Source organism: Camellia sinensis, chromosome 1 (genome assembly GCF_055761805.1).
Source record: "Camellia sinensis isolate YWXY chromosome 1, ASM5576180v1, whole genome shotgun sequence".
In the NCBI taxonomy this organism is placed as follows: Eukaryota; Viridiplantae; Streptophyta; class Magnoliopsida; order Ericales; family Theaceae; genus Camellia; species Camellia sinensis.
The window spans coordinates 9,309,705-9,337,040 of NC_138961.1; the positions used below are offsets into that span (position 1 = coordinate 9,309,705).

The window sequence follows — 27,336 nt, forward strand, 5'->3', positions numbered from 1 at the left end:
GGTTTTAGCTAGGCATTATTACATGGCTATTTTTGTTAGAACAACAGAAAGCTTCAACTCTTTCACTGGGTTCAAAGAGAATGAAAGCTTGGGGGCAATTGAGAGGGAATAAAAATAACTACAGGAATTATGTGGGTCCCGACATTTCCACGTGGCGTAATTATAAATTATCATGTGTATGGCAATTATCAAATTCTTATCAAACATTGCATTTGTGTTTTATGTTGTGCAAAACTCATCAGGATATGAAATCTTATCGATATAGAAGTCCTTCACAACCAAAGATTGTTTGGGATATGACTTCTGGAACATTCAAATTGCTTGGTAAGTTAGTCACCGGATATTACAAATAGGCAACACCCTCATGGGTTGAGGTATGCAATTTCTTTCTATGAACTACTCCATTAAATATTTTGATAATATTTGAGGACGAACTTAGGCATCGGAGGGCCCTCGGCTACGGTTGGGGGTATTTTGTCGTGCAGATAACGATCGTGTGGTGGTGCTGATCATCTTCTTAATTGGATTTCTTTATCATCAAATACGATTTTTTTTTTATGTCCGTACAGTAGCCAAAAAATTGTTTTCAATGACTAAAAATTATTTTAGTTTCTGTATAGTTACTTTTGGCTACTAAAATTGCTTAATCGTCGAAAGGAAAACACAAAATTACTTTTTATCTTTGGCAACCAAGAGTTTGGTAGCCAAAAAATTATTTTCAGTGATTAAAAAAAAATTTAGTCGTTGTATAGTTACGCTTGTCTACTAAAATTATTTAGTCGCCGAATGAAAAACAAAAATTTATTTTTTATCTTTGGCGACCACAAGTTTGGTAGCCAACAAATTATTTTTAGTGACAAAAAAATTTTAGTCACTGGATGGGTATTTTTGGCTACTAAAATTATTTAGTCACCAATGAAAAACAAAATTTTATTTTTTATTTTTGGCGACCACAAGTTTGGTAGCCAAAAAATTATTTTCAGTGACAAAAAATTATGTTGGTCACTGTATAGTTACTTTTGGCTACTAAAATTATTTAGTCGCCGAATGAAAAATAAAAATTTACTTTTTATCTTTAGTGACCACAAGTTTGGTGCCCAAAAAATTATTTTCAGCGACTACAAAAAATTTTAGTCGCTTTATAGTTGCTTTTGGCTATTAAAATTATTTAGTCGCTGAATGAAAAACAAAAAATTATTTTTTATTTTTGGCAATCGCAAGTTTGGTAGCCAAAAAGTTATTTTCAGCGACTACAAAAAATTTTAGTTGCTGTATATTTAGTTTTGGTTACTAAAATTATTTAGTCGCCGAATGAAAAAAAAAATTACTTTTTATCTTTTGCGAACACAAGTTTGGTAGCAAAAAATTAATTTCAGCGACTACAATTAATTTAGTCACTAAATATTTTTTTTTGGTGACCAAAATATCTTCAGTTACCAAAAGTGCTACAATTGGCGACTAAAATTTTGTTTAGTCGGCATTGATAACAAATTTTTTGGGAAGAAAGTTTTTCAAATTTAGAGGCAATTGATTTATTATTATTATTATTATTATTTTATTTTATTTTCATATTTGTTTTTATCAATCCACCCAAACAAAACCAGTCTCTTGACTCTTGCTCTCCCTCTCTCTCATGGACCGACTCACCGTCACTTTACCCCCCATCGCTCACCGTCGATCTTCCACCATCGTTCACCATCGATCTTCCACCGTCGCACACCGCCACCGCCACCGCCACCGCCACCGCCACCGTCACCGTCGTCGCTCGCCTCCTAGCTCCTCGCATTGCATCGCTTTGACATTGAGGTTTTCATCGTCCTCTCTCTATTTCTCTTCCTCTCTCTATCTCTCTCCCTCTCGGCTCTGTTTCTTTCTCTCTCTTTCTCTATTTCCACATTTCACTCTACATCTATGGTTTGTTTTTTTATGGCGTAGGGTTTTGATTTATGTGAAATCAATGAACCAATGATTGAAATGGGTTTCTATAAAATGATTGAAGGAACATGTCATTTCTTAGGGTTTGTTTTTTGCCAAAATGAAGATTTTTATTTTTCACTCTAGTTCATGAAATTTATTGTGTGTGTGTGTGTGTGTGTGTGTGTGTGTGTGTGTGTGTTTTTGTGATGGCAGTGTATGTATGACTGTTGTTTGGTCTATGCTTGTAATTGTTGTTGTTTTTCACCCTCTTGCTCACCATGTGCCTGAAAAAATGTTCAAATGAAATTCGTACATACTTGTATTTGTTGTTGTCTTCGGCCCCTTTTGCTCGCCACGTGTTTGACGACATGTTCAAACGAAACTGGACAATGCTCACATGTTAAACAATAGAATTTTGATAGTAAAAGTTGAATGAGGCCCAAAATCATACTCATGTTAAACAATAGAATGCATCCAATTTCAGTTTGAAAGACTAATATTTGAGGGAATGTTATATATCAGTTGCAAAAAATAGTAGCCACCCATGACATTGTTCTCTGCATCGAGCAGAGAAGGTGGAAAGGCTTTCAGTAACATGGCTGTTGGATACAACAATGTTGATGTCAATGCTGCCACTAAGTATGATGTCAGTGCTGCAAAAAATTGTTTGTGTCTATGCAATTGTGATTTAGTAACTTTTCTGTGGGCCAAGCATCATATTCCATTTATTTGTTTTGTTTGATTTGGTCTTGGTGTGTTCCTTGGTTTACTTGTTATTCTGATTGCCTTTATCAAGATGAGAATATATTCTCTGGGTATAATTGTAAATTGTGTTATGTTTTGTGTTATCTTTATTCTTTGCAATCAACTACGCTGGACATGATAGATTTTAAGTTTTTGGTTGTTGATGATGTTGTTAAAAATAAAACATGTGCATAACTTTTTTCTTATGTTACTGGTTAGGATTTGGTTCCTCTTCATTAAATGGTTGTAATGGAAATCCACAAGGTTGCAACGTATATCCAAAATCAACGGTCTATAATGGTTATGTCATTTTGAATTGTAAATTCCCCAGTAACTGTCTTGAATTTGAATAAAAATATGTTCACGTGGCTCTTTCACAATTATTATTGTCCTCGACAGTGTAATTTAGCATCCATTTTGTTTTTCTGTGAGGATGGTGCAAACACTGGTCTCTTGACATTAATACTTCTTAACAATTAGTCCATTGTTTGAGTGTTTTGCATGATTTGGCTTATAAAATGATGAGAATGATCATTATATGTCTTCCTTTTGCGGAGAAACCTGTCTATCTCTATCTGTCTCCAGCGTATTGGACAACATCCAATACATGCTCTAGATTGGTGTTTAGATTCAGTTCACAGAGCACTGGAGGTACATCCACTTCAATAGCGAGAAATTGATAGTCCAATATGAACAATAAGACATAATATATAGGATCAAACAAAAGGTTGTTTTGTTTAATTTTAGGTAGTTCGTGAGTATGTCTACTGTTTCATGCACCATTTTTTGTTTTTTTTTGTTTTTCCATGTTACTTGATAACTATGTCTTATCTGACATTATCCTGTGTCCGCTAGATGATCTCTCACTAACAGTCAAAGTTTTTCTTTAGGTGCAAGAACAACATGAACAACTTGGTTCTATCTCTTGGACCTCAGCAAGGGCTTCAAGCTTAATGATCGCTCTCTGTTTGCTTTGGCTCATGGGTGTCCAAATCTTATAAAACTTAACATCAGTGGGTGTACTGCCTTCAGCGATATGGGTCTTTCATATTTGGCTCTGTTTGCAGAAAATTGAAGTACTTAAATCTTTGTGGATGTGTGAAAACTGCATCTGACAAGGCGTTGAAGGTAAGAAAGAGTTAGAGCTTGTTATTACTCATTTACGATCGGTAGAGTTTTATTTTCTCACTTTACTAAGCTATCATGTGCAGACTATTGGACACAACTGTCGTCAGTTGCAGTCCTTGAATCTGGGATGGTGTGAGAATGTTGGTGATGTGGGGGTAATGAGTTTAGCATATGGATCCCCCGATCTTAGAGCCCTTGATTTGTGTGGATGTGTTCTGATAACAGGTATGTGTTCATTCAAGTCAGCACTCTTTGGTCTGTCTCTTATTTTCAAAAGTTTCAAGCTTTATTAGCCAAAAAAGAAGGTAGTAATTTGAATTGAGTGAGAAAAAGTGAAGATCTTAGTTTAAAAGCAGTTGCATTCATTGGTAGTGAAGAATTTCCATTGCTTTAAGAAATATATAAATCTGTACCACAACAAAAAAAAGAAACTAGGAATGATGTTATTTGCGACGGTAAAAAAGCCGTCTCTAAAGAATTTTTTTCGACGGGATATCTGCCGTCGCCAAAAAAATATTTGAGACAGCACGATGCCTGTCGCTAAAAGAGTATTTGTGACGGCTAAGGTTATTGTCGCAAAAGGAGTTACCTCAATTCTACCAATGTTATTTGCGACGGTAATGTGCTGCCGTCTAAAAAAAAAATTGCAATAAAATTATTAGAAATATGAAAATTACCTGTATTAAATGACAAATAATTGAAAAAGAAACCAATAATTACATAATAATATAAAAATTTCAGTATAAAAATAACAATTCATCCATAATAAAAATTTCCTTGCATTCATTCATTACAACACATTAGCAAAATTAATCCACTACATAATATTGCATAATCCATACACAATGTTTAAATATATAATGTTATTCACAATTCAAAATAACGTAAATCAAAACAAAAGTTTCCCTCATGATTCTTCTGTGGGTAACAAAAACAAAAGTAAATCGCAATCTTCAAACCCCTGTATTCTACAAAAGCAAACTGCTACTCAGGAAATATCTGAAAACAAAAAATAAAAATAATTAATGACAATATAATTTTGTTTTAATATTTTAATTACAAAAAAACATAAAAAATTAACTACTATATAATTACAAAGATAATTAAGTAAATAATTTGGCTAGACGGAAATCTGGCTCTAACTCCCAAATCGAGAACCCGATTGGAGTCCCGTCTTCTCCCACAGGTCTCTCATGCCTAGACGGTCGTGTGTGCCAAGTTTCGTGCTAAACCGACACCGTTTGGTGATTTTGTGGCGTCAACATCTCCAATTCAAATTTCCTAAGAAACTAGTTTGCCTAGATCGAAATACGACTGTAAATCCCAAACCGAAACTAGTTTGTCTAGAGTGAAATTCGGCTCTAACTCCCAAACTGGGAACCCGATTAGAGTCCCGTCTTCTCCCATAAGTCTCTCGTGCCTAGACGGTCGTGTGTGCCAAGTTTCGTCCTAAACCGACGCCGTTTGGTGATTTTGGGTCCTCAACATCTCCAATTCAAGTTTTTCTTAAGGAATTAGTTTGCTTAGAGTGAAATCCAGCTCTAACTCCCAAATTAGGAACCCGATTGGAGTCTCGTCTTCTCCCACAAGCCTCTCGTGCCTAGGCGGTTGTGTGTGCCAAGTTTCGTGTTAAACCGACGCCGTTTGGTGATTTTGGGGCATCAACACTTCCAATTCAAGTTTCTTAAGGAACTAGTTTGCCTAGAGTGAAATCCGGCCAATTCAAGTTTCTTAAGGAACTAGTTTGCCTAGAGTGAAATCCGGCTCTAACTCCCAAACCGGAAACCCGATTGGAGTCTCGTCTTCTTCCACAAGTCTCTCGTGCCTAGACGGTTGTGTGTGCCAAAGTTTCGTGCTAAACCGACGCCGTTTCGTGATTTTGAGGCGTCAACACCTCCAATTCAAATTTCCTAAGAAACTAGTTTTGCCTAGAGTGAAACCTGGCTCTAACTCTCAAACCGGGAACCCAATTGGAGTCCCGTCTTCTCCCACAAGTCTACGGTCGTGTGTGCCAAGTTTCGTGCTAAACCGACGCCGTTTGCTGATTTTGGGGCGTCAACACCTCCAATTCAAGTTTCTTAAGGAACTAGTTTGCCTGGAGTGAAATCCGACTTTAACTCCCAAACCGGGAACCCGATTGGAATCCCGTCTTCTCCCACAAGTCTCTCATGCCTAGACGGTCATGTGTGCCAAGTTTCGTGCCTAGCCTCGATCCTTTTTTGTTGTGTACAGTTAATTTATGGTTAGTCTTAGCTTAGAATGCAAAGATACATTTTATACCTGATCTTCTGGTGGTGGCGTGAATGGATTCTAATCTCCTGTAGATTCCCTAAATGCTCGGTGGCTACTTGATGCATCAGGAACCTATGATAGTCAATACATAATGTATTAATCATATTCGAATTTTATTATACATATGTACATATATGTTGTGTGAAAATTTAACTATCAAACAATTTAATTTATATCAAACATGTCTGTTGGGATCCACACTCGCCCCCTGTGACACAAAGGCCATCATCTCAGCTCTCATCTGCTGTAAATGTGTAGAGAACTCTGCTCGCATCTCCTCCCTCAACTCATCCCTTAGCTCTGCACGAACCTACTGGGTGATCTGAACAATAGTCAATGGCTGGGGTGTTGACTATGATGACCCTGTCCCGTCTTTATACACCACTCTCCAAGGCACAGTTCTCCCATATATGCGACAATATCCATGTCCGTCATGACCTATCAACTCATGGAAAATGGCATTCCTAGCCTCCAAAGTCTGATAATCCTCAGGTAGCATGGAGAGTTGATGATTAAACTCATCATGTATTGAATAAGACATACAAGCATATGTGAAATTAAGATGGTTGATACACAAAAAAATAAAAAAATAAACTTTAAATACAATGTTAGGTGTTTGGAAACTACCAAGGTCTGGATAACCTCAGGGGCATCTGCTCTACGTGTCATAAGCCAAACATTCATCTTATCAGTAGACTTCCCCTTATTGGTCATCTAGATTTTTTTAGAAATACGAAAATTAGAATCCAAATAATTTACAAATATACAATGTTTATTTGTATACAAAAATAAAACAATAAAATTTAAACCTTATGCCGTATCTGAGCAAAAGTAGTACGCCCTGTGGTATGAGCTATGTCGTGAGCTCGCCGATTTTTAGCGTTCCTAGTTGCAATTTTCTATAACAGGTTCAACAAATATAAGTATATAAATATGATTTGTATGTTTAAATATCATACATATAACTTATTTGTATACCTCAGCATCGAAAGTACGCCAATACTCCACAAGTTTTTCCCACTAGCTTGGCACAATGTGTAAAGGAACATCATCCTTCAGATTAGGATCACAACTTCTAGGCTTGAAATACTTGGTCTTTATCTTATTCTTGTGATCCTTCCATATGTTGTTGCAGGTTTTCATGTGAATTGGCTTATACTCCTCTGGACATATATTCAAATTGTCCTATAAAACACAATTTCAAAGCTTAAATAATAATTACACAATTTTGAAATTTGAATTTTTTGGACAAAAATATACTTTTACCTTCACATCATTCCAGATAGCATCAAGAATATCATTAGGCACATTGTTCCAGTCAAGAAAAGTAAGAGGAACAATGTTACCATTCCGCACAATAATGCCAAGTTGAGTAGTTAACTTAGACACGTTATCCCTTATTGGACAGTTATCCCCTATTAGACAGTAATTTTCATCAAATTGTACGTCCAACTTTGTACCAGTACCCCACTCCCTAATGACCTTGGCACATCTTCTACCACGCCTTGTCGAGGTTGATGAAGAACTAACATGACCTGCGAGATATAATAACAATAAACAATATGCAATGATAATAAACAAATGCAAATTTAAATAATGTCAATACAAATCGAATTCTTATACCTGAGGTGGGCTGTGAAGAATTCGAAGGATCTGCAAAATTCAATGAGAATAAACAAGTTATATATAATGAGAATAAATAAATGTATATTTAAATAATTTTCATACAAATCAAAGCAAATTTATATACATGTGGATGGCTCATAAACTGATGACTCTAGTCGGGATGATAGCTGCTGTGGTGCCACTGATGGTGGTCGATGCGGTGGTACTAATGGCCCCCTGATGGTGGTCGCTGGGATGCCTCCTCTAATGGTGGTGCCAGTAATAGTGGTCGCTGCGATGGCTGGTCAGATGGTGGTGGCACTAATGGCCTCTCTGATGGTGGCCGATGTGATGCCTCCTCTGATGGTGGTGCTACTGATGTCCTGTTATGTACCACATCGGACATCATACGCTGGGGATGATCAGGCTTCCTCTTCCTTCCCATAATAATCTACAAGCAATATAACATTAATTGACATTAGAAATATAGACAATGGTTTGTCATCAACTATAATATGACATTAATTGAACAAATACAATTACAAAGACAGTAAATTAAGAAACTGATGATTAACTACAACTTTGGCTTTAATTGAATTACTGATGTTGATTGAATATCAGTGTATTTGAATATCAACTGTTTCCCCTTCTGCGGCTTCTCTCACCCAACCAACTTCTTCATCACGAAGCATTATATTTTCTTCCAATTGTTGGCTCATATATGGCTCGATTTGTGGATCAATCAAACTCATATCAAATAAATCTCTTTGAGACATCTTCACCACCATTTGCCAGTCTTGTTGTAACGGGTTTGCAACATACCAAACTTGCTCTGCTTGGGACGCCAAGATGAAAGGTTCATTGGTAATTCGATCATCTCGGTACAACAAATGATTGAAGTTCACCAACGTGAAATTGAAGGCATCTTCTTTCTTTCCGTGAATGTTATCAATCCAATCACACTTAAACAACACATGTTTCTTCTCATTGGAATATCGAATCTCAACAATATCTGTCAATTGTCCATAATAGTACACAAACCCCACACGAGGATTCTTGTCTTTCCGACTAGTGTAACTTATGGTATTTGCCTTCAAAGCTACACCACAATTTTGTGTGGCTCGACGATCATCCATGGCCTTTACTTGATACCGAAACCCATTCATTATATACCCGTTGAACCTCTTTGCCAGGTTATGAGGACTATTTGCCAATAGAATAATCTCTTCAGAAAGTATGATATCAGTAGTGCTTCGCAAAGTTTGGACCTATTTAAAACAAAAATATAAAATTTAAAATGTAGTTCGACTTAAGTAACTAGAATCTGTAGACTTAAATACATACATGTTCCTTGAACCAAATGTGAAAAGTTTCAAAATGTTCACGCCGAAGCTGATGATCGTCGACACGAGGAATTTTGAGCTTAAGTACTTCAAGGTGTTTGCTGTGTAGATTGAAAATTTATCAATACAAAAAATTTGGTTCAAAATTCAATAAAACATAATAAAATATTGAGTGAGTGAGTGACATAACTTACTTTATGAATGGTTGATTCAAAATTCAATAAAACATAACAAAATATTGAGTGAGTGAGTGACATAACCTACTTTATGAATGGTTGATTCAAAATTCAATAAAACATAACAAAATATTGAGTGAGTGAGTTTTATGAATGGTTGAACCGCGCTTGTATTGAATAAGATGTACCAGTGTTTTCAAAAGCGCGCCTAGGCGCAAGGCGCAGCGAGGCGCGTTGAATAAGTTGCGCGCCTTAGGCGCGACTGGAAGCAGGCGAGAGAGGCGCAAGGCTCGCGCCTAGGCACGACTGATGTTTACACCCTAATCTTTGATCTAACGGCTGTGGTGTGTGTTCGGAATGGCTCTAACTACAGAGGATTACAACTTATATACACTACAAACCCCATACGACTGAAACGAAGCCCTAAATCTGTGTCGTCTCTTTGGCTCTCCATCTCTCGACTTAGATTCGACTTCGACTTGGACTAGGTTCCTTCTTCGGCTTCGACTTCGACTTCGACTTCAACTTTCAGGTGCGCTACACTCTCTCTCTCCCCTTCTGCCTTCTTCGACTTCGATCGTTTGGACTGTGTTGTCTTCATTTTATTTTTATTTTTCTCCTTCCTCTCTCCTTCTTCTCTCTTCTTCAACTTGGACTGTGTCGTCTCTTCTGCTCTGCCCTTTGTTTTTTTTTTTTGCTCAATTATTTATGCCTTGGAGTCTCTGTTAAAATAAATAAATAAATACAAAATATTTATGCCTTTGTCAATTAAATATTTTAACAAAATAAATATTTTTTAAAATAAATACAAAAAAAATACAAAATAAATATTTTCCATCAATTTTCCATTGTATTAATTAATTAATTTTCCATTACATTACATTAATTAATTTTAATTTTCCATTACATTACACAATTAATTAATTAATTGTATTAGTCTTCATTGTATTACACATCTGCTTTGATCAGTCTTCATTATAGTAATTAATTTTCCATTATATTACACAATTAATTAATACACTATGCATTACACAATTGCATTACATTGTATTAATTAATTTTCCATTACATTACACAATTAATCACACTTACATTACATTGAAATTATTTTTCATTTATTAAATTTGTTGTGTAGAAAATGACATCATCGGAAAGTAATAGAAAAAATCCGGCGTGGCAATATGTCCATTTGGTAGAGGAGAATAATTTAAACAAGTTCGAGTGTAATTTTTGTGGTAAAGTATCAAATGGAGGTGTTTATCGGGTGAAACAACACCTTGCGGGAGGTTATAGGAATGTCACTGCTTGCCTGAAGTGTCCTTCTCATGTAAGAGAAGAGATTAGAGAGTTCATGTAAAAAAAAAAAGACACAAAAAGAAGAAATGAACATGTTGCCTGATTTCGATGACATGGACATGGAAGATGAAGATGAAGATGATGATGTCGTTGAGATCAATGTCAATCAACACCGCAAGTTAACAAGTAGTAGCCAAGGTTCATCCAAATCCAAATCCAAATCAAAAATGCCAAAGAAAAAAGGGCCTATGGATGTTTACTTCACACCCAATCCTGAATCAGTGGTGAAAAATCGAAGAGACCAAGCAAAAGGGAAACAAACCAAAATTGATGCAAATGACCCTTACAAAAAAGAAAGGAGAGCTCGGGCACTGCAAAGATTTGCAAGGTGGATGTATGATGCTGGTATCCCTTTTAATGCAGTAAATTATGAGAGTTTTGGACGAATGATTGAAGCCATTGGCCAATATGGTCCTTGTATGAAGCCACTGACTTACCATGAAGTGCGGGTTACCCAACTCAAAAAAGAAGCGAAACATACTGAAGATTTGATGAAGTATCATAAAGAGGATTGTGCAAAATACGGGTGTTCCATAATGGCTGATGGTTGGACTGATAAGAGAGGAAGGACATTGATTAACTTTTTAGTTAATTGTCTAAGAGGAACCATGTTTGTTGAGTCGGTTGATGCTTCTAGCTATTCAAAGGATGGGCAAAAACTATTTGAATTACTAGACAAGTTTGTGGAGAAAGTTGGAAAAGAGAATGTGGTGCAAGTTATCACTGATAGTGTTGCAGCTAATGTGTTGGCGGGTAAGAATATTTTCTCATTTCTTACATCAAAATTGTTTACTCATAGTTTGTTTTGTATTGAAAATTTAAAAACTTGAAAATAATAATTCTTCGTTATTGTTACATTATAGGGAGGTTTTTGGAAGCTAAGTATGAACACTTGTATTTGACACCATGTGCTACTCATTGTTTGGACTTAATGTTAGAAGACATTTTCAAGATACCTAGACTGAAAAAGACATTTGAAAGGGGTATTGCAGTACATGGCTACATTTGCAATCGGCCTACGTTGCTAAACATGATGAGACGCTATATAAATTTGAAGAATTTGATCAAGCCTGCAAAAACTAGATTTGCAACCACCTTTTTGACTTTGTCTAGAATGTATCAACAAAAAAACAATTTGAGAAAGATGGTGACCTTCGAAGACTGGACCTTAAGCAAATGGGCAAAGGAGCCACAAGGTAAAAGAATGGCACAAACTTTGTTGATGCCTTTATTTTGGAATACTGTTGTGTTTGCCGTTAAGGTCTCGGGTCCTCTTGTCAAAGTGCTTAGATTGGCTGATACCGAGAAGAAACCTCCCATGGGATACATTTATGAGGCAATGGATAGGGCAAAAGAATGCATTGCAAGTTTATTTAATCATAAAGAAGAGAAGTATAATGAAATCTTCGAAATTATCGACAAAAGATGGGATGTCCAATTGCATCGGCCTTTACATGCAGCTGCGCATTTTCTTAACCCAAAATTCTTTTACCCAAAAGCGTTAGAGATGCAAAGAGATCATGAAGTGATGAATGGGTTTTATGAATGCATGCAAAGGTTGGTCCCGGATGTCAATGTTCAAGATTTGATCACTAATGACATGAGTATTTATATGAAAGTTGAGAGTCTTTTTGGCAAGTCTGTTGCGATTAGGCAAAGAAATACAAGAGCACCAGGTAATATATTATAGACTCATAGAGTTTATTTTTAGTAATACTTTTAGTAAAACTCAATACTTGGTAACAGTTATTTCTAACTAGTGGATTATCGCAGCTGATTGGTGGGCATCATATGGTTCTTATACTCCAAACTTGCAAACTTTTGCCATAAAAGTCCTTAGCCTAACATCCAGTTCATCGGGTTGTGAACGAAATTGAAGTGCATTCGAACATGTGAGTATTTAATATTCTAACTAATTTTTTTGTTCAATTCAAATATTTTTTATTCTCATTATATAGAATTTAATAACTTTTTAATACTTGCAGCTTCATAGCAAGAAAAGAAATAGATTGGAACGTCTCAATGATTTAGTGTATGCCAAATACAATAAAACATTGAGATTTAGGTATGACATGCGCAACACTCTTGATCCCATAACTTTGCAAAATATTGATGAAAGCAATGAGTGGTTGCTTGGGAGGATGGATGGAGAATCAGATGAAGATAATGAGCCTGTGTTTGATGATGATGATGGCTTGACGTGGGCCACTGTTGCTAGAGCTTCTGGAGTAGAAGAAAGTAGCCATGCAAGTAGAGCAACAAGTTCACGCTCAAAGGCACAACCGAGGATAGCTAAATCATCAAGATTAACTCCACTTCAATTAATAAATGAAGAGGAAGCAGGCTCAGATGACACAGAGGAGGAAGATGTTGAGGGATACAAATCAATTGATGGAGAAGAAGATGATAGTTTGCTTGCCATTGATGTTGAGGATGATGATTGACCGACCGACCTAACCTACCCTTTCTTTTGATGTTGATGTTTTTAAGTGTTAAGATATATTAGTATTTGTTGGATATTAATGTTTTGGATGTTTAGTGTTTATGTTTATGTTTTTGGATGTTTGAAATGTTATGTAATATGCACTTTCATGGCTTTGAGAATTATTCTATATTGTGTCTTGAAACTTGATTACTTTTTATTTTTAAAAAAATTCTTAGTACTATGAATGATTAGTCTATGTTAATTTTTCTATTTTTTATTAAGACTGTGCGTCTTACTTCAATAAAGCCCGCGACTCGCCTTGCGCCTAGGCCCCGAGAGACCTTCAGCGCCTTAGTGCGCCTTGAGCCTTTAAAAACACTGAGATGTACCGATGAGCTTGTACCCAAGAAGTATTATCAAGATAATAACTTGTGTTTTCACCAATAGCATGACCTAGATTATCATCACCACTATAGTTCCTCACGGGTTGACTAGATTTGGTTTCCACATCATTGAGATATTGTGCACAAAAATTCATGCATTCTTCCATAAGAAATCCTTTAGCAATTGATTCTTCAGGATGAGCTCTATTACGCACGTATTGCTTCAAAGTAAAAAGATACCTCTCAATTGGATACATCCATCGAAACTGAATCTCTCCACCCAATAATGCTTTATCAGCTAGATGTATAGGCAAGTGCTCTATTATATCAAAAAAAGTCGAAGGAAATATTTTCTCTAGATGACAGTGTTACAACGATACAATCTTGAATATATTGCAAATCCGTCGCACGATTCACTTTGGAACACAATTGTCTAAAAAAATTGCTCAATTCAATCATAGGTTCAATTACATTCTTCGGTAACGATCTTCGAATAGCCAATGGAATAAGTTGCTTCAGAATATGACTATCGTGGCTCTTAAGACCCCCAATACTTCTATCATATGAGCACACACAACGTGATATATTGGATGAATACCCGTCGGGAACTATTTTCCTTCAACACTTTCAAGAACAAATCTTTCTCATCCTTGGTCATCGTGAATTGTGCTGGTGGTAAATAAGCTTTATTCGACCCTCTTAACTGCAAATGTAGGGGTTTTCTAATATTCATATCTTGTAAATCACGCCGAGCATTAACACCATCTTTCGATTTTCCTGCAACCCTAATATTGTCCACAACACATTGTCACAAACATTCTTTTCTATATGCATCACATCGAGGTTGTCTTATTAGATTGTGCTCCCAATATGGCAGTTCATAAAAGATACTATTTTTCTTCCAGCTATGGGTGCGATGTCCAGCTTTCTCCTTCTCTACTTGTCTCCTATGCCTCTCCTTAAGGTCATCCCTGTTGTATTGGGTTAAAATACCCTCAGATTCTAATTGTAGCAGCATCTCAGTTTTAGACAACAATTTTGGTTTGAGTCTGACTTCCCGACTACCATCAAATGATACTTTATCCTTCCGAAATTTGTGGCCACTAGGTAAAAATTTGCGATGCCTCAAGTATGATTGTTTCCTACTATGCTTCAACCAACACGATGTAGTTTCCTTATTGCAACAAGGACATGCATATTCGCCTTTAGTGCTCCATCCTGACAAGTTTGCGTATGCAGGAAAATCACTAATTGTCTACAGTAAAGCTGCATGCATTTGAAACATTTGATTTGTTGATGCATCAAATGTTGACGCACCCTCATTCCATAGTTCTTTAAACTCCTCAATCAACGGTTGCATATGCGCATCAATCTTGTCACCAGGTCCTTTCGGGTCGTCAATAAGCACGGATAAAATTAGAAATGGTTGCTTCATGCACATCCATGGCGGCAAGTTGTATAGAATGAGCACAACAGACCAAGTGCTATGAACTATGTTCATCGTCCTGAATGGGTTAAAACCATCAGATGCTAAGCCAAGCCTTACACTTCGGCAATCATTATTAAAGTCAATATTCCGACGGTCAAAATCTTTCCATGCAAGGGAGTCAGCAGGATGCCTAAAGACACCATCATCAGTTCGTTTCTCTGCATGCCATCTCATTAACTTGGCCGTCTTGGATGACATACAAAACTTTGCAACCTTAGCTTTAAAGGAAAATGCCTAATCTGTTTTGCAGCTATTCGTTTGCCACCTTTATTACGACCATTTGAACCACTATCACCATTTGATTTCCATCTAGAACTGTTGCATATGACACATTTATCAAGATTGGCGTCCTCGTTTCGAAACAACATGCAACTGTTGGACCATGCATCCCATGTCTCATACGTGAAGCCCAAATCTGTTGTAACCTTTTGAGCTTTATAATATAAGTCCGGGAGTTTCACACCCAACAGGAACGCCTCATTCAATAACTCAAGCAACATGTCAACAGACTTGTCTGTCCACTAATTAAGCACCTTCAAATGTAGAAGTCGAACAATGAATGACAATGATGTGAACTTCTGACAACCCGGATACAATTCACTTTGTGCATCTTGAAGAAGTTTGAAATACTTTGCAGTCTCTGCATTTAGACCGAGCTGGGGTTTAGATGCATTGGGATCATCTGTACACATCAACAAAAATATCTCATCAAAGTAACTCTAAATATAATACCTACGTATTCATGTACCATGATACACATCCATCCAATTTCTCTCAAATAGGTAGGTGATCTTATCCCAGTTAGTTATTTACCAATTTGATGGGAGAACATAAAAAAATGAAATACTTATACAACAACATGTGAGACATAAAAATGTTGCAAAACACCAAGTATTCCATCACTAATTCGACATGTCTAGAACATTAAGAGGTGCACAGAACATCATAGGCTTTAAGAGCTAGGAAAAAAAAAATTCAGACAAAAATAATTACACCCTCATCTCTCAAAACAAGTAGTACACTTCCATTCCATAGCAATGAATATAGCTATCCATTAAATTTTAAGGATCTAAAATGAATTGATTTGAGACGGAATATGAAGATCATATTCATTTAGACTCCTTAAGTTTAAAAAAATTTTGAGTAAGACACTTAGTTCTAAAACATACGACAAGTTTTGACATGAATAAGACACTTAGTTCTAAAAAAAACGACACTTAGTTCAAAACATAGTGCAAGCACCATGTTATTCTATCATACTAGAGTCCTGTAGGCAAACACTTGGTTCTCTAATTTTAGCAATATTTGTAATTGAAATTGCTACTATTTTTAATTATTAAACTTTGGTCCTTGTTGTCTTCACGAGGAGAATATAGATATGACCAAAAAGACCACTACCCTGACTTTAAGTGCTCTCCCTTTAAGTGCTCCCTTTAAAATATGTTAATAAGTGTACTTAAATCAATCATTAACTTGAGTATCACATGTATATTATTGACTAATATACCATGTTGGACGTATCAATCAATTTTAAGTTTGTTGATTTGAATAATAAACCTCCATGAAGAAAAATTATTCAGTGTGCATGTGATATACATGGTGTTATTGTAAACAAATTTTAACAAAGATTTCCACATAAAAGTAATAATATACAATATATATATATATATATATATATATATATATAATGATATAACAAAATTAAAGACCTATTATTTTAAAACATAAGAAGTATTTCATAATATCAATAGTTGATATTTTTCATAGTATTTTTTACGCACCACACTTGACAAATGAGAAGAGTTTGTACCATTAATTAACAATAATTCACATTTCCCTCAATTTTTCATTTTTGATTTCCAAATTCACGATTCAAACACAATTTGAAGAAAAGTTTTCAAATTTAAAATGAAATATTGTTATTGTAAATTATTAATTTTATATTAAATAATGTTAGGAATGGTAAAAAAAAATTACCAACAAACACATTGACTAGACATAATATAGGAATTAAGATTATATTCATTACATTAGATAGAATGAAGATTTTTGAAGAAAAGTTTTCAAATTTAAAATGAAATATTGTGATTGTAAATTATTAATTTTATATTAAATAATGTTAGGAACGGTAAAAAAAATTACCAACAAACACATTGACTAGACATAATATAGGAATTAAGATTATATTCATTGCATTAGATAGAATGAAGATTTTCATTTCATAGTCAAAGACTCTCAAAGATTCATATTAACATACTTTCATTATAAATTCAAAATTTATTTAAGGGAACTTTTCAAACTTAAAATGATATTGTAATCACAAATTATTAATTTTAAAATTTAATAATTATAGGGACACTAACAAACATACTAACTAGATATTATTAGATAAGCTCTATGTTAAGTATTGAAATCTATATACATATCTTGAGTTTTGATCAATCCCAGAAACTTCTAAAATTAATGACCGAATAAATCTCCAATAATTCCTTGAAAGACTCTAATTTAAGATTTTAGATACTATTTTCAAGTCTTTACAATCTTTTGGGGTTAGAATTTCCTTTTCATATAGAATTTTCTTTTTTTTAATTACATGATACTGATTGGATGTTTACAGTTCTCTCCTTCATGTACTAAATAATTGTTACATATAAAACCCATGAAATGGCCTGCACTATTGATCCGACCCTTAAAGATTTATATTGAATTATTAATTTGTGTCTCTCCAATTTTTATAAACAGGACTATAGAACATAATTATGGTCTTTATCTTTGTCCTTAAGATTCAATCATGTGACTCATAAGCATGTTCCAAATAGCCTAATTACAAAAACTGATTTTTTTTTTTTTTTATATATATCTCGCTCATTTCTTAATTCGTGACTTTCCAAGAAAATAAAATTCAGTGGAGAAGTTGAGGTAAATTACAATTCATAGCTTCCACAGTCCACTCCTAAGCTATCATAGTTCTTAAGCTAATGAAGAATACTGAGGAACCCAATTCTTTAAATGTTTGTTTAATTATTTATTATTATTAATTTTTATGGGTTGAATTTGTCTCTCAAACCTAACAATCATATTTGGTCTCGTGAGTCCATCCTAAGTTATATTTTAATCATTTTAATAATTTATTTTACAAAATTTATGTCTGAAACAAATAAATCAATTCAATAATTGTAATATTTCTATTTTATCGCATTTATTTAAAAATATACTAAAAAGTTTATTAATTAAAAATAATTGTTAGGATCAATAAATTACTACATAATAACCAACTACGACTATTTAAATAATTTTAAACTAATATATTTTACAGTAAATTTACACTAATCATATATATTCATGTATATATATATATATATATATATATATATTTTTGAACAACTAATACATACATATATATATATACAGAGAGAGAGAGCATACGCTGAGTGAGAAAGCCGTCGCCACACCATCGCCCCACCGCTAGCCGTCGTCGACAGCGATTGAGCCTGCTTGCCGTTCGTCGCTCGTCCAGAGAGAGCCGTTTGCCGTTCGCTGTTCATCGCTTGTTTGGGGGTTTTGGGGGGAAAAAATCTATTTCAAAGATTTAGGGATTTTGATCCAAATGATCGAGCGCCAAACAATGGGGAGAGCGGGGAAAATTTTTTTTATTACTTTTTGTGACGGTACATTTTACACCGTCGCAAATGATAAATAAATATAGATAAACCGACGCCATTTTGATAATGGTTTTTTTGCGACGGACATTTGCCGTCGCAAATTGTCCACTATTTGCGACAGCAAACTTCTGCCGTCTCAAAAAATTTCTTTTTTGCGACGGTAAAAAACGCCGTCGCGAATACTTCTATATTTATCACACTTCTCGTGCAGGTTTATTACTAACGGTACAACTGCCGTCATGAAAGCTCTTTATTTGCGACGGTTTAATCTGCCGTCGCAAAAGATCATTTTTTGCGACGGTGAACACGCCGTCGGAAAAGGTTTCGTGTTTTATACTCCCTTTTTTTGTAGTGACCCATGTATAAATTTTGGGACTTTAACCCAAGACACTCCGGCCAACTTAATTATAATGAAGTCCATCTCCTTCTTCTCCCAAACAGTGGAGTCCATTTTTTTTATCCTCCCAAATAATTATACATATACAATGTTTTTAAACACATAATCACACATGGAGTACATTTCCTTTCTCCTCCCAAATAATCATACATATACAATGTATTTAGAACATGATCATATTCAATGATAACCAAACATAGATTAGTTTTAATTCACATAATCTTCATATAATTTCTACAACAATCATAACTATCATCCACCGATAGCCCAATACAGATATACAATTTCAAGACAAATAATTTATTCAAAACTTTCAAATATGAGACGTATCACCTATTCAATTTCATAGTCTATTTCAATACTTGTCCAATTTCATGTTTACAACACTAATTTCATTTATTTATACAAAATAAATATCATAACAATTTTAGGGCAAACTGTCTCTTTTCCCAAACATTGACCAAGTACCAAAATCAACAATTTTAACACCATACAACATCATTTTCAAATCCCACAATTATTTTCTTCTCATTTACCAAAAACCCTCTTTCCATTTTATATCCAAATCCTAGGTTTGCTCACATTTCTGCCAAATCCCACCATTGTTACACAACGACAAAATAATTAAGTTAAAAACCATATTAAAGTGTAGAAAATCCCTACCTCAAGAAGAGAAGACGAGCAAAGCAAGGTTGAAACTCCAAAAACAGCGAAACCTAAGTTTGTTCGGATCAAAATGAAGGTCTTGAGAAGCTTTACATTTTTCTCAAAGGAAGTAGGGTGGAGAGATCACTAGATCTAGATGGAAATGCAGAGAGAAAGTAAGTTTAGAGAGAGGCTCTTGGTTCTAGGGTTTTGAAGGAAATAGATCTGAAAAAGTGATGTAAAAAGTCATTTTCGCGATCTGATATATGCATAGTCTGCTCGAGCGGAGAAATTGACGCTCGAGCGTTAGACACAATAAGTTGTTCTGCTCGAGCGCAAGAAGTGACCCGCTCGAGCACAGAATACACATCTCCAGTACTTTTGTAGACGACAAACCAACCGCTCAAGCTCAAGAAAGGACGCTCGAGCACCCACTTGCTCAAGCGTAGGAAATGCTGCTCGAGCGTGAAAAACACTCCTTCAGTACTTTTGCAGACGTGCAAGGTACTGAGAGTTTGCAAATCCCGCTCGAGCACAAGGAAAGCCGCTCGAGCGGAGGACCAAAATTTACATAGCCCGCTCTAGCGCAAGAAAGACTTCTCGAGCGGAGGAACAAAAATCTAGGCAACAAGGTTTGGAAAAACAAGCAACCAACTTGTTACAAACACACAACTATAACTCGATAACAAAAAATAGAGGGAAAATAAGGGAAACAAGATATGAATCACCATTCGAAACCACACAAACCCAAGTCCGGAAAAACAATAACGGGTCAAAACCGGAATCTCTATAACCTCCTCCCTTAAAGAATTTTGTCTCTGAAATTTCAAATCAAGTTCAACATCATTAATAAACCATTCACAACAACTTTAATTTAACAAATTCAACACCATGACCCACTCTTTGGTCATCCTTTCATATCGACTCGATACACAAGTCCCAATTTAAAATGAAATTTACAATTTCCCAAAACATTTACAATTTTTAATCAAAATTTGAGTTTTCAAAAATAATGCAACATCGTCAATATTCCATGTTCTCAAAACATGTGTAATGTTTATATAAAATCCATGTTTCCAAAATGTCCATAACATATATAATGTCATACTTAGCCTGTGTTTTCAAAACATCTTTAACATATACAATGTTCTCATATTGAAACATATATAATGTCTTTACATTTTATTTGCATAATGAAAATCTCAATATAAAATTAAACATCAACAAATAAGTTCAGATATTTTTTTCAGACTTCTAATTCACGTTCCCAAGTTGTTTCCTCAACTCCGTGATGTTTCCACAATACTTTAACCAAAGGGATTGTCTTGCCTCGTAAAACTTGCTCCCGCCTATCCAAGACCCTCATTGGTCTCTCATTATACGAGTCATCTTCATCTACCTCCAAGTCGATCCAAACCAACACGTGCGATGGATCTGGCTCATATTTCCGAAGCATACTAATATGAAACACGTTATGAACCTTAAAAAGTTGTGGTAACGCTAAACGGTAAGCAACCTCTCCAATCCGCTCAAGGATCTCAAAAGGGCCAGTAAACCGAGGGGATAACTTCCCACTCTTCCCAAACTTTATCAAACTAGGTGATATTTTAAAAAAGACATGATCTCCCACCTCAAAAGACAAGGTTTTCCTCCTGCGGTTGGCATAACTTTTTTGGCGACTCTGAGCCGTGACAAACCTCTTACGTATAAGTGCCACCTTCTCCATTGCTTCCCGAACTAACTCTAGGTCCAACAAATGTGCAACACCTACCTCGACCCAACACCCTGGAGATCTATATGGTCGGCCATACAAGGCCTCAAACGGTGCCATGCCAATACTTGATTGAAAGCTGTTATGGGCAAACTCTACTAAGGGCAAGTGTCTCTCCCACGACCCCTTAAAATCAAGGATATAACCTCGAAGCATATTCTCAAGGATCTGAATAGTACACTCAGACTGCCCGTCAATTTTGGGTGATACGCAGTACTAAAGGTCAATCTAGTGCCCAAGGCAGTCTACAAGCTCTGCCAAAAATGAGCTGTAAAATGTGGATCTCTATCTGAAACAATCATTACAGGGACTCTGTGTAACCTCACTATGTCCGTAATGTACAAGTCGGTTAGATAGTCCACCGAATCGCTTACACGCATAGCTATAAAGTGTGCTGACTTGGTTAACCGGTCAACTACCACCCAAATGGCATCACTACCTTGTTGAGTTCTCGGAAGGCCCACAACAAAATCCATCGTGACATGCTCCTACTTCCACTCGGCTATAGGCAAGGGTTGCAACAAACCCGCTGGCCTCTGATGCTTGGCCTTCACTTATTGACAAGTAAGACATTTCAATACAAACACGGCTACATCCTTCTTCATACCCCTCTACCAAAACTGGCGACTAAGGTTGTGATATATGTTTGTGCCTCCCGGATGCACCGCAATGCGCGAATGGTGAAACTCTCGGAGTACTTCCTCTCGGCAAGACTCCGACACAAATAAACGGTCTCGGTATCTCACACTATGGTCGGGATATACAGTCAAGCCTCTTTCTACTTTCCCACTGGAAATCTTCTCTCGGAGGGATTCTACTTCAAGGTCACCCTTCTGTGTCTCCATCACTCGATTCACAAGTGTAGGTTAGGCGACTACCGTAAACAAAGCCGCGGATTCAATGGACTCGCTAAATTGCAAGTCAAACTCCTCAAGAACACCCAACATTTCCCACTCCCAGATGGCAATAAAAGCCGCATTGTTACCGAATTTTCTACTCAAGGCATCGGTTACTACATTGGCCTTCTCAGGATGATAATGCAATTCAAAGTCATAGTCTTCTATGAACTCCATTCACCTTCTCTGCCTCAAATTCAAATATTTCTGAGTGAACAGATACTTCAGACTCTTATGATCAGAAAATACCTCGAATTTCTAACTATACAAATAGTACCTCCAAATCTTCAAAGCAAATATCACCGTTGTTGACTCTACACAAATAAGAGATGCTAATTGTGCTAACTCTAACCCCAAAACCGATGCAAATGTAGATGAAATAAAAGAATGGGATGCACCTGTATCAATCAACACATTAGCAATCGAATTGCAAAATAAGAAGGTATCTCTCACTACAGAAGGAGCAAGTATAAGGTCTGGCGCCATGACAGCATACACATGCCCCATAAGTCTCTACTCAACCTGCTCACCCCTCGGAGCATAAGTCTGATGCACTGACTGAGTCGAAGAGGCTCCCTGATTGGCTCTCGAGGCTTGCGCTGACTGTGCTGGCTAGTGGCTTTGTGTTTGTCTCAAATCAGACGCACCCAGGTGTGCCACCCAATTGTGGGCAAAATCTCTTCAGGTGGCCTGTATGCCCACACTGATAACATGTGAGCGGCTGCCCTCTCCCTTGACTCTAGTCCTGAGAACAAGTCGAAGACGAAGCTGCTCGCTACCTTCCTCTCTACAGGCAAGTTAGAGACTTGTGGCCCAACTGACCACATTTGAAACAAGTGATGTCTCCCTGACCACCCCTCACAGAACCCGAACTCGGCTCTAGAAAGGTAGACCTCGACTATGCTCCCTAGGACTGTTGAGGATTAGAACCCATTTGCCTCTTACCGCTCCTCTGACAATCCCAACTCCTTCTGGAGCCCCTCATCCTTTCCTCCTCAGCCTGCATAATGGTCTCAAGATGGGCCGTTGCCTCCACAAGGCGCTCAGTCTCTAATCATGAATCTGGCCACTCTGAACATGAGCCTAATCCTCAACCGTTTCTCAAACTCCAAACAACGGCGCTCCTCAGTCGCCACCAACTCAGGTGCAAACTTAGAGAGGTTAGTGAATGTGGCTTCAAACTCAGTCACTAGTGTGTTCAACTGCACCAGCTTGGAAAACTGGTCCCTCAACTTCTCCCTAAATATGGGAGGCAAAAACTTCTCCTAGAAGGCGTCGACGAAGGCCTTTCAAGTTCCCCCAATGCGTCCTCACACATACTTCCACCACTGACCCGCGTCTCCTTTCAACTAGAAGGACGCCAAGGTCGCTCTCAAACCTCCATCTTCGATGCCGATCATCTCAAAAGTCTTCACCATCTACTCTAGTCACTCATCTGCTTTCAGCGGCTCTTTGGGATCACCCAAAAACTTATCCGGATTCAACCGGAAGAACTCTCTCTTCAGAAAAGATGGCCCTGCCTCAACTACCCGGGCTTGGACTTGATTATCAGCTCTGAGAATGTCCATAGATTCTAGCAAGGCTCTGGCCATTTCACGGGCTAAGGCGCCCATGGCCTGTTGACCAACTGGTTCGGCCACATTGGCCTAACCAACTCCCTCCTCCTGTATCGGAATATCATCTGGTATGGGCACCTCGTGCCTTCTAGGCCTCCCACGCCTACCACCATCACATTCTGACATCCTAATAAAGGTAACAAAAGAAATTAGCACATTCACAAATGTGCTAAAGCTAACTCACTCGCGTCCTAATACGATGGACAACAGTAAATCACTCCATATAAGCACGTAATCATATAAACACATATGAATTTCCGTCCTAGATGATGATCGTCCCGCGGCGTTGCTAGAGTTCCAATTAAAAACAGCAGTGATCGAGTGCTCTTCTAATAGGACTTCCAGAAACCCGTAGATCCAATCAATATCTTAAGAATTACCTAAAAATGTTTTTCCCAAATAGAGTGAGCCATAACCCAGCAGGAATAATCTAAAACAGTATATGAGGTTTAACAAAGATATAACCGCAATGTGCATATACAATGCTAGGGATAAAATATTCTCTTTTTATATAGTCATAGAACACCAAGTCCATATTTCATTTCACTTCCCTTCAATTTATTTCAATACACGAGTCAATTCCATTATATTTCAATAATACATGATTAACTCACAAACACTTCAATCTGCCATTTTATGAAAATTTTGTCCGCGGGATCGGCACCTATGTATAAATTTCAGGGCTTTCACCCAAGATACTCTAGTTAACTTAATTATAATGGAGTCCATCTCCTTTCTCCTTCCAAATAATTATACATATATAATGTTTTTAAACACATAATCACACATGGAATACATTCCCTTTCTCCTCCCAAATAATCATACATATACAATGGATTTACAACATGATCATATTCAATGATAACCAACCATAGATTAGTTTTAATTTGCCTAATCTTCATGTAATTTCTACAACAATCATAGCTATCATCTATTGATAGCCCAATACAGATATACAATCTCCAGACATAATTTATTCAAAACTTCCGAATATGAGACGTATCACCTACTCAATTTCATCATCTATTTCAATACTTGTCTAATTTCATATTTACGACACCAATTTCATTTATATAAATATCACAACAATTTTAGGGCAAACTCTCTCTTTTCCCAAACATCGACCAAGTACCAAAATTAACAATTTTGACACCATACAATATCATTTTCAAATCTCACAATCATTTTATTCTCATTTACCAAAAACCCACTTTCCATTTTGTACCCAAACCCTAGGTTTGCTCATATTTCCTTCAAATCCCACCATTGTTACACAATGACAAAATAACTAAGTTAAAACCATATTGAAGTGTAGAAAATCCCTACCTCAAGAAGAGAAGACGAGCAAAACCAGGTTGAAACTCCAAAGACACTGAAACCCAAGTTTGTTCGAATCAAAATGAAGGTCTTGAGAAGCTCTACCTTTTTCTCAAAGGAAGTAGGGTAGAGAGATCATTAGATCTAGATGGAAATGTAGAGAGAAGGTAAGTTTAGAGAGAGGCTCTTGGTTCTAGGGTTTTGAAGGAAATAGATTTAAAAAAGTGATGTAAAAAGTCATTTTCGTGATCTGATATACGCAGAGTCTGCTTGAGCAGCAAAGTTGACGCTCGAGTGTCAGACAGAATAAGTTGTTTCGCTCGAGCGCAGAATGCACACCTCTAGTATCTTACAGACGACAGACCAACCGCTCGAGCTCAAGAAAGGACGTTCGAGCGCCCACCCACTCGAGCATAGGAAACGTCGCTCGAGCATGAAAAACACCCCTCCAGTACTTTTGCAGACGTGCAAGGTATTGAGAGTTTGCAAATCCCTCTCGAGCGCAAGGAAGGTCGCTCGAGCGGATTACCAAAATTTACATAGGCCGCTCGAGCGAAGGAACAAAAATCTGGGCAACAAGGTTTGGAAAAACAAGCAACCAACTTGTGCTAAACATAACTACAACCCGATAATCAAAAATAGAGAGAAGATAAGAGAAACAAGATATGAATCACCTTTCAAAACCACACAAACCGGAGTCCGAAAAAACAAGTAACGGGTCAAAACCGAAATCGCTATAGAATAGGTGGTGACCATTATTAGATTGCCTGTTGGAGAGACAAATGAATTTCCTATCACTATAAGGTTACACCAAGGATCTACCTTAAGTCTTTATCTTTTTGCTTTAGTTATGGATGAGTTGACGAGAAATATTCAGAATGACGTGCTATGGTGTATGCTTTTTGCATACGATATTGTGCTAGTGGATGAGAGTAGAGGAGTTAACACAAAGTTAGAGATTTGGAGAAAAACTCTTGAATATAAAGGATTCCTGATAAGCAGAACTAAGGCAAAGTACATGGAGTGTAAATTTAGTAACAGTAACAATGAAAGCAGAGGAAAAGTGAAATTTGAGAACCAAGAATTGTCTAAGAGCGAATATTTTCGTTATTTAGGGTCGATCATCACAACAGTAGGGGAGATTGATGCGAATGTGGCCCATAGGATTAAGGAGGGATGGTGTAAGTGGAGAAGTGCATCTAGGGTACTGTGTGACAAACGAATATCTACTAGACTAAAAGGTAAATTCTATAGAATGACTATTAGACCAGTGATGTTGCATGGGACGGAGTGTTGGGCAACCAAGAAATAACATGTAGATAGGATGAGTGTGGCTGAGATGAGGATGCTCAGGTGGATGTGTGGCCAGACTAGACAAGATAGAATTAGGAATGTATATTCGGGAATAGGTAAGAGTAGCACTGATAGAAGATAAGTTGAAAGATAATTGATTGAGATGGTTTGGTCACATTCAACGGAGACTAATAGAGGCAGTAGTGAAGAGATGCAATGCTATAACGTAGATGAGAGTATTAGGGGACATGGTAGGCCTAGATTAACGTTGGATAGCGTTGTAAATAAAGATATGGATCTACTTAATTTGAGTAACGAAATGGCCTTTGATAGGGCCGCGTGGAGAAGGATTCATGTAGTCGATCCCATTTGATGGGACTTAAGACTTGGTTTGGTTTATATAGTCGAGTATGCAAAACTAATAATTAATTTGAAAAGATTATTTAAGTTCGAGTTTTATATGTTTTTTTAATAATTTTAAATTGGACAATATTTAATCAATACTAATGATTAATTTTATTTTTGCAGATGGTTTTTGACATAGAAATGTGGATATGACTTTTTTGAAAAGTACGAAAGGGTGTTTTTATACCTCCGTCCTTATATATAATGGTTCGTAGAAATTACTTTTTGGTGTGCTAAATATCTAAAATTTGACCTGGTACAAATTAGCTTGGACGTGGTACAAATTAGTTTTAGGGGCAGTACAGATTAAATTTTTGGTGTGGTACAAATTTTCTTTTGGATATTAAATTTGGTTAACCCTTTGTTATGTATGGAATTAAATTATTGATGTTGTATTATACTTGGTTCGTATAGAATTTGTATTACATTTAGAATTAGATGTTCAATATGAATTTTTTGGATGGTTGGAAGTGAAA

The 27,336-nt window shown here is 36.5% G+C and overlaps 1 protein-coding gene and 1 long non-coding RNA gene across 3 annotated transcripts; both read left to right on the top strand.

The window, feature by feature from the left end:
* The first annotated feature begins 1,602 nt into the window (after positions 1-1,602).
* On the top strand, positions 1,603-27,336 carry LOC145791447 (uncharacterized). Of its 2 annotated transcripts, XR_014331149.1 has the most exons (4): positions 1,603-1,806; positions 3,552-3,789; positions 3,873-4,014; positions 26,984-27,336. It is a non-coding gene; the product is annotated as an uncharacterized LOC145791447 (long non-coding RNA). The 2 variants fall into 2 exon arrangements; XR_014331148.1 differs by lacking the exon at positions 26,984-27,336 and having other exon boundaries at positions 3,873-4,230.
* On the top strand, positions 10,409-13,231 carry LOC114256524 (uncharacterized). Its single transcript, XM_028196193.2, has 4 exons — positions 10,409-11,314; positions 11,425-12,237; positions 12,335-12,453; positions 12,547-13,231. The coding sequence occupies exons 1-3, from the start codon at positions 10,588-10,590 to the stop codon at positions 12,436-12,438; spliced, it is 1,644 nt and encodes a 547-aa protein (XP_028051994.2). The 5' UTR covers positions 10,409-10,587; the 3' UTR covers positions 12,439-12,453; positions 12,547-13,231.

Excerpts from the sequence above, each read along its gene's own strand:
- LOC114256524 (XM_028196193.2), top strand. The coding sequence starts at position 10,588 with ATGAACATGTTGCCTGATTTCGATGACATGGACATGGAAGATGAAGAT. Across the intron at positions 11,315-11,424 it reads TGCAGCTAATGTGTTGGCGG|GGAGGTTTTTGGAAGCTAAG; the intron begins GTAAGAATATTT and ends GTTACATTATAG. Across the intron at positions 12,238-12,334 it reads AAGAAATACAAGAGCACCAG|CTGATTGGTGGGCATCATAT; the intron begins GTAATATATTAT and ends GGATTATCGCAG.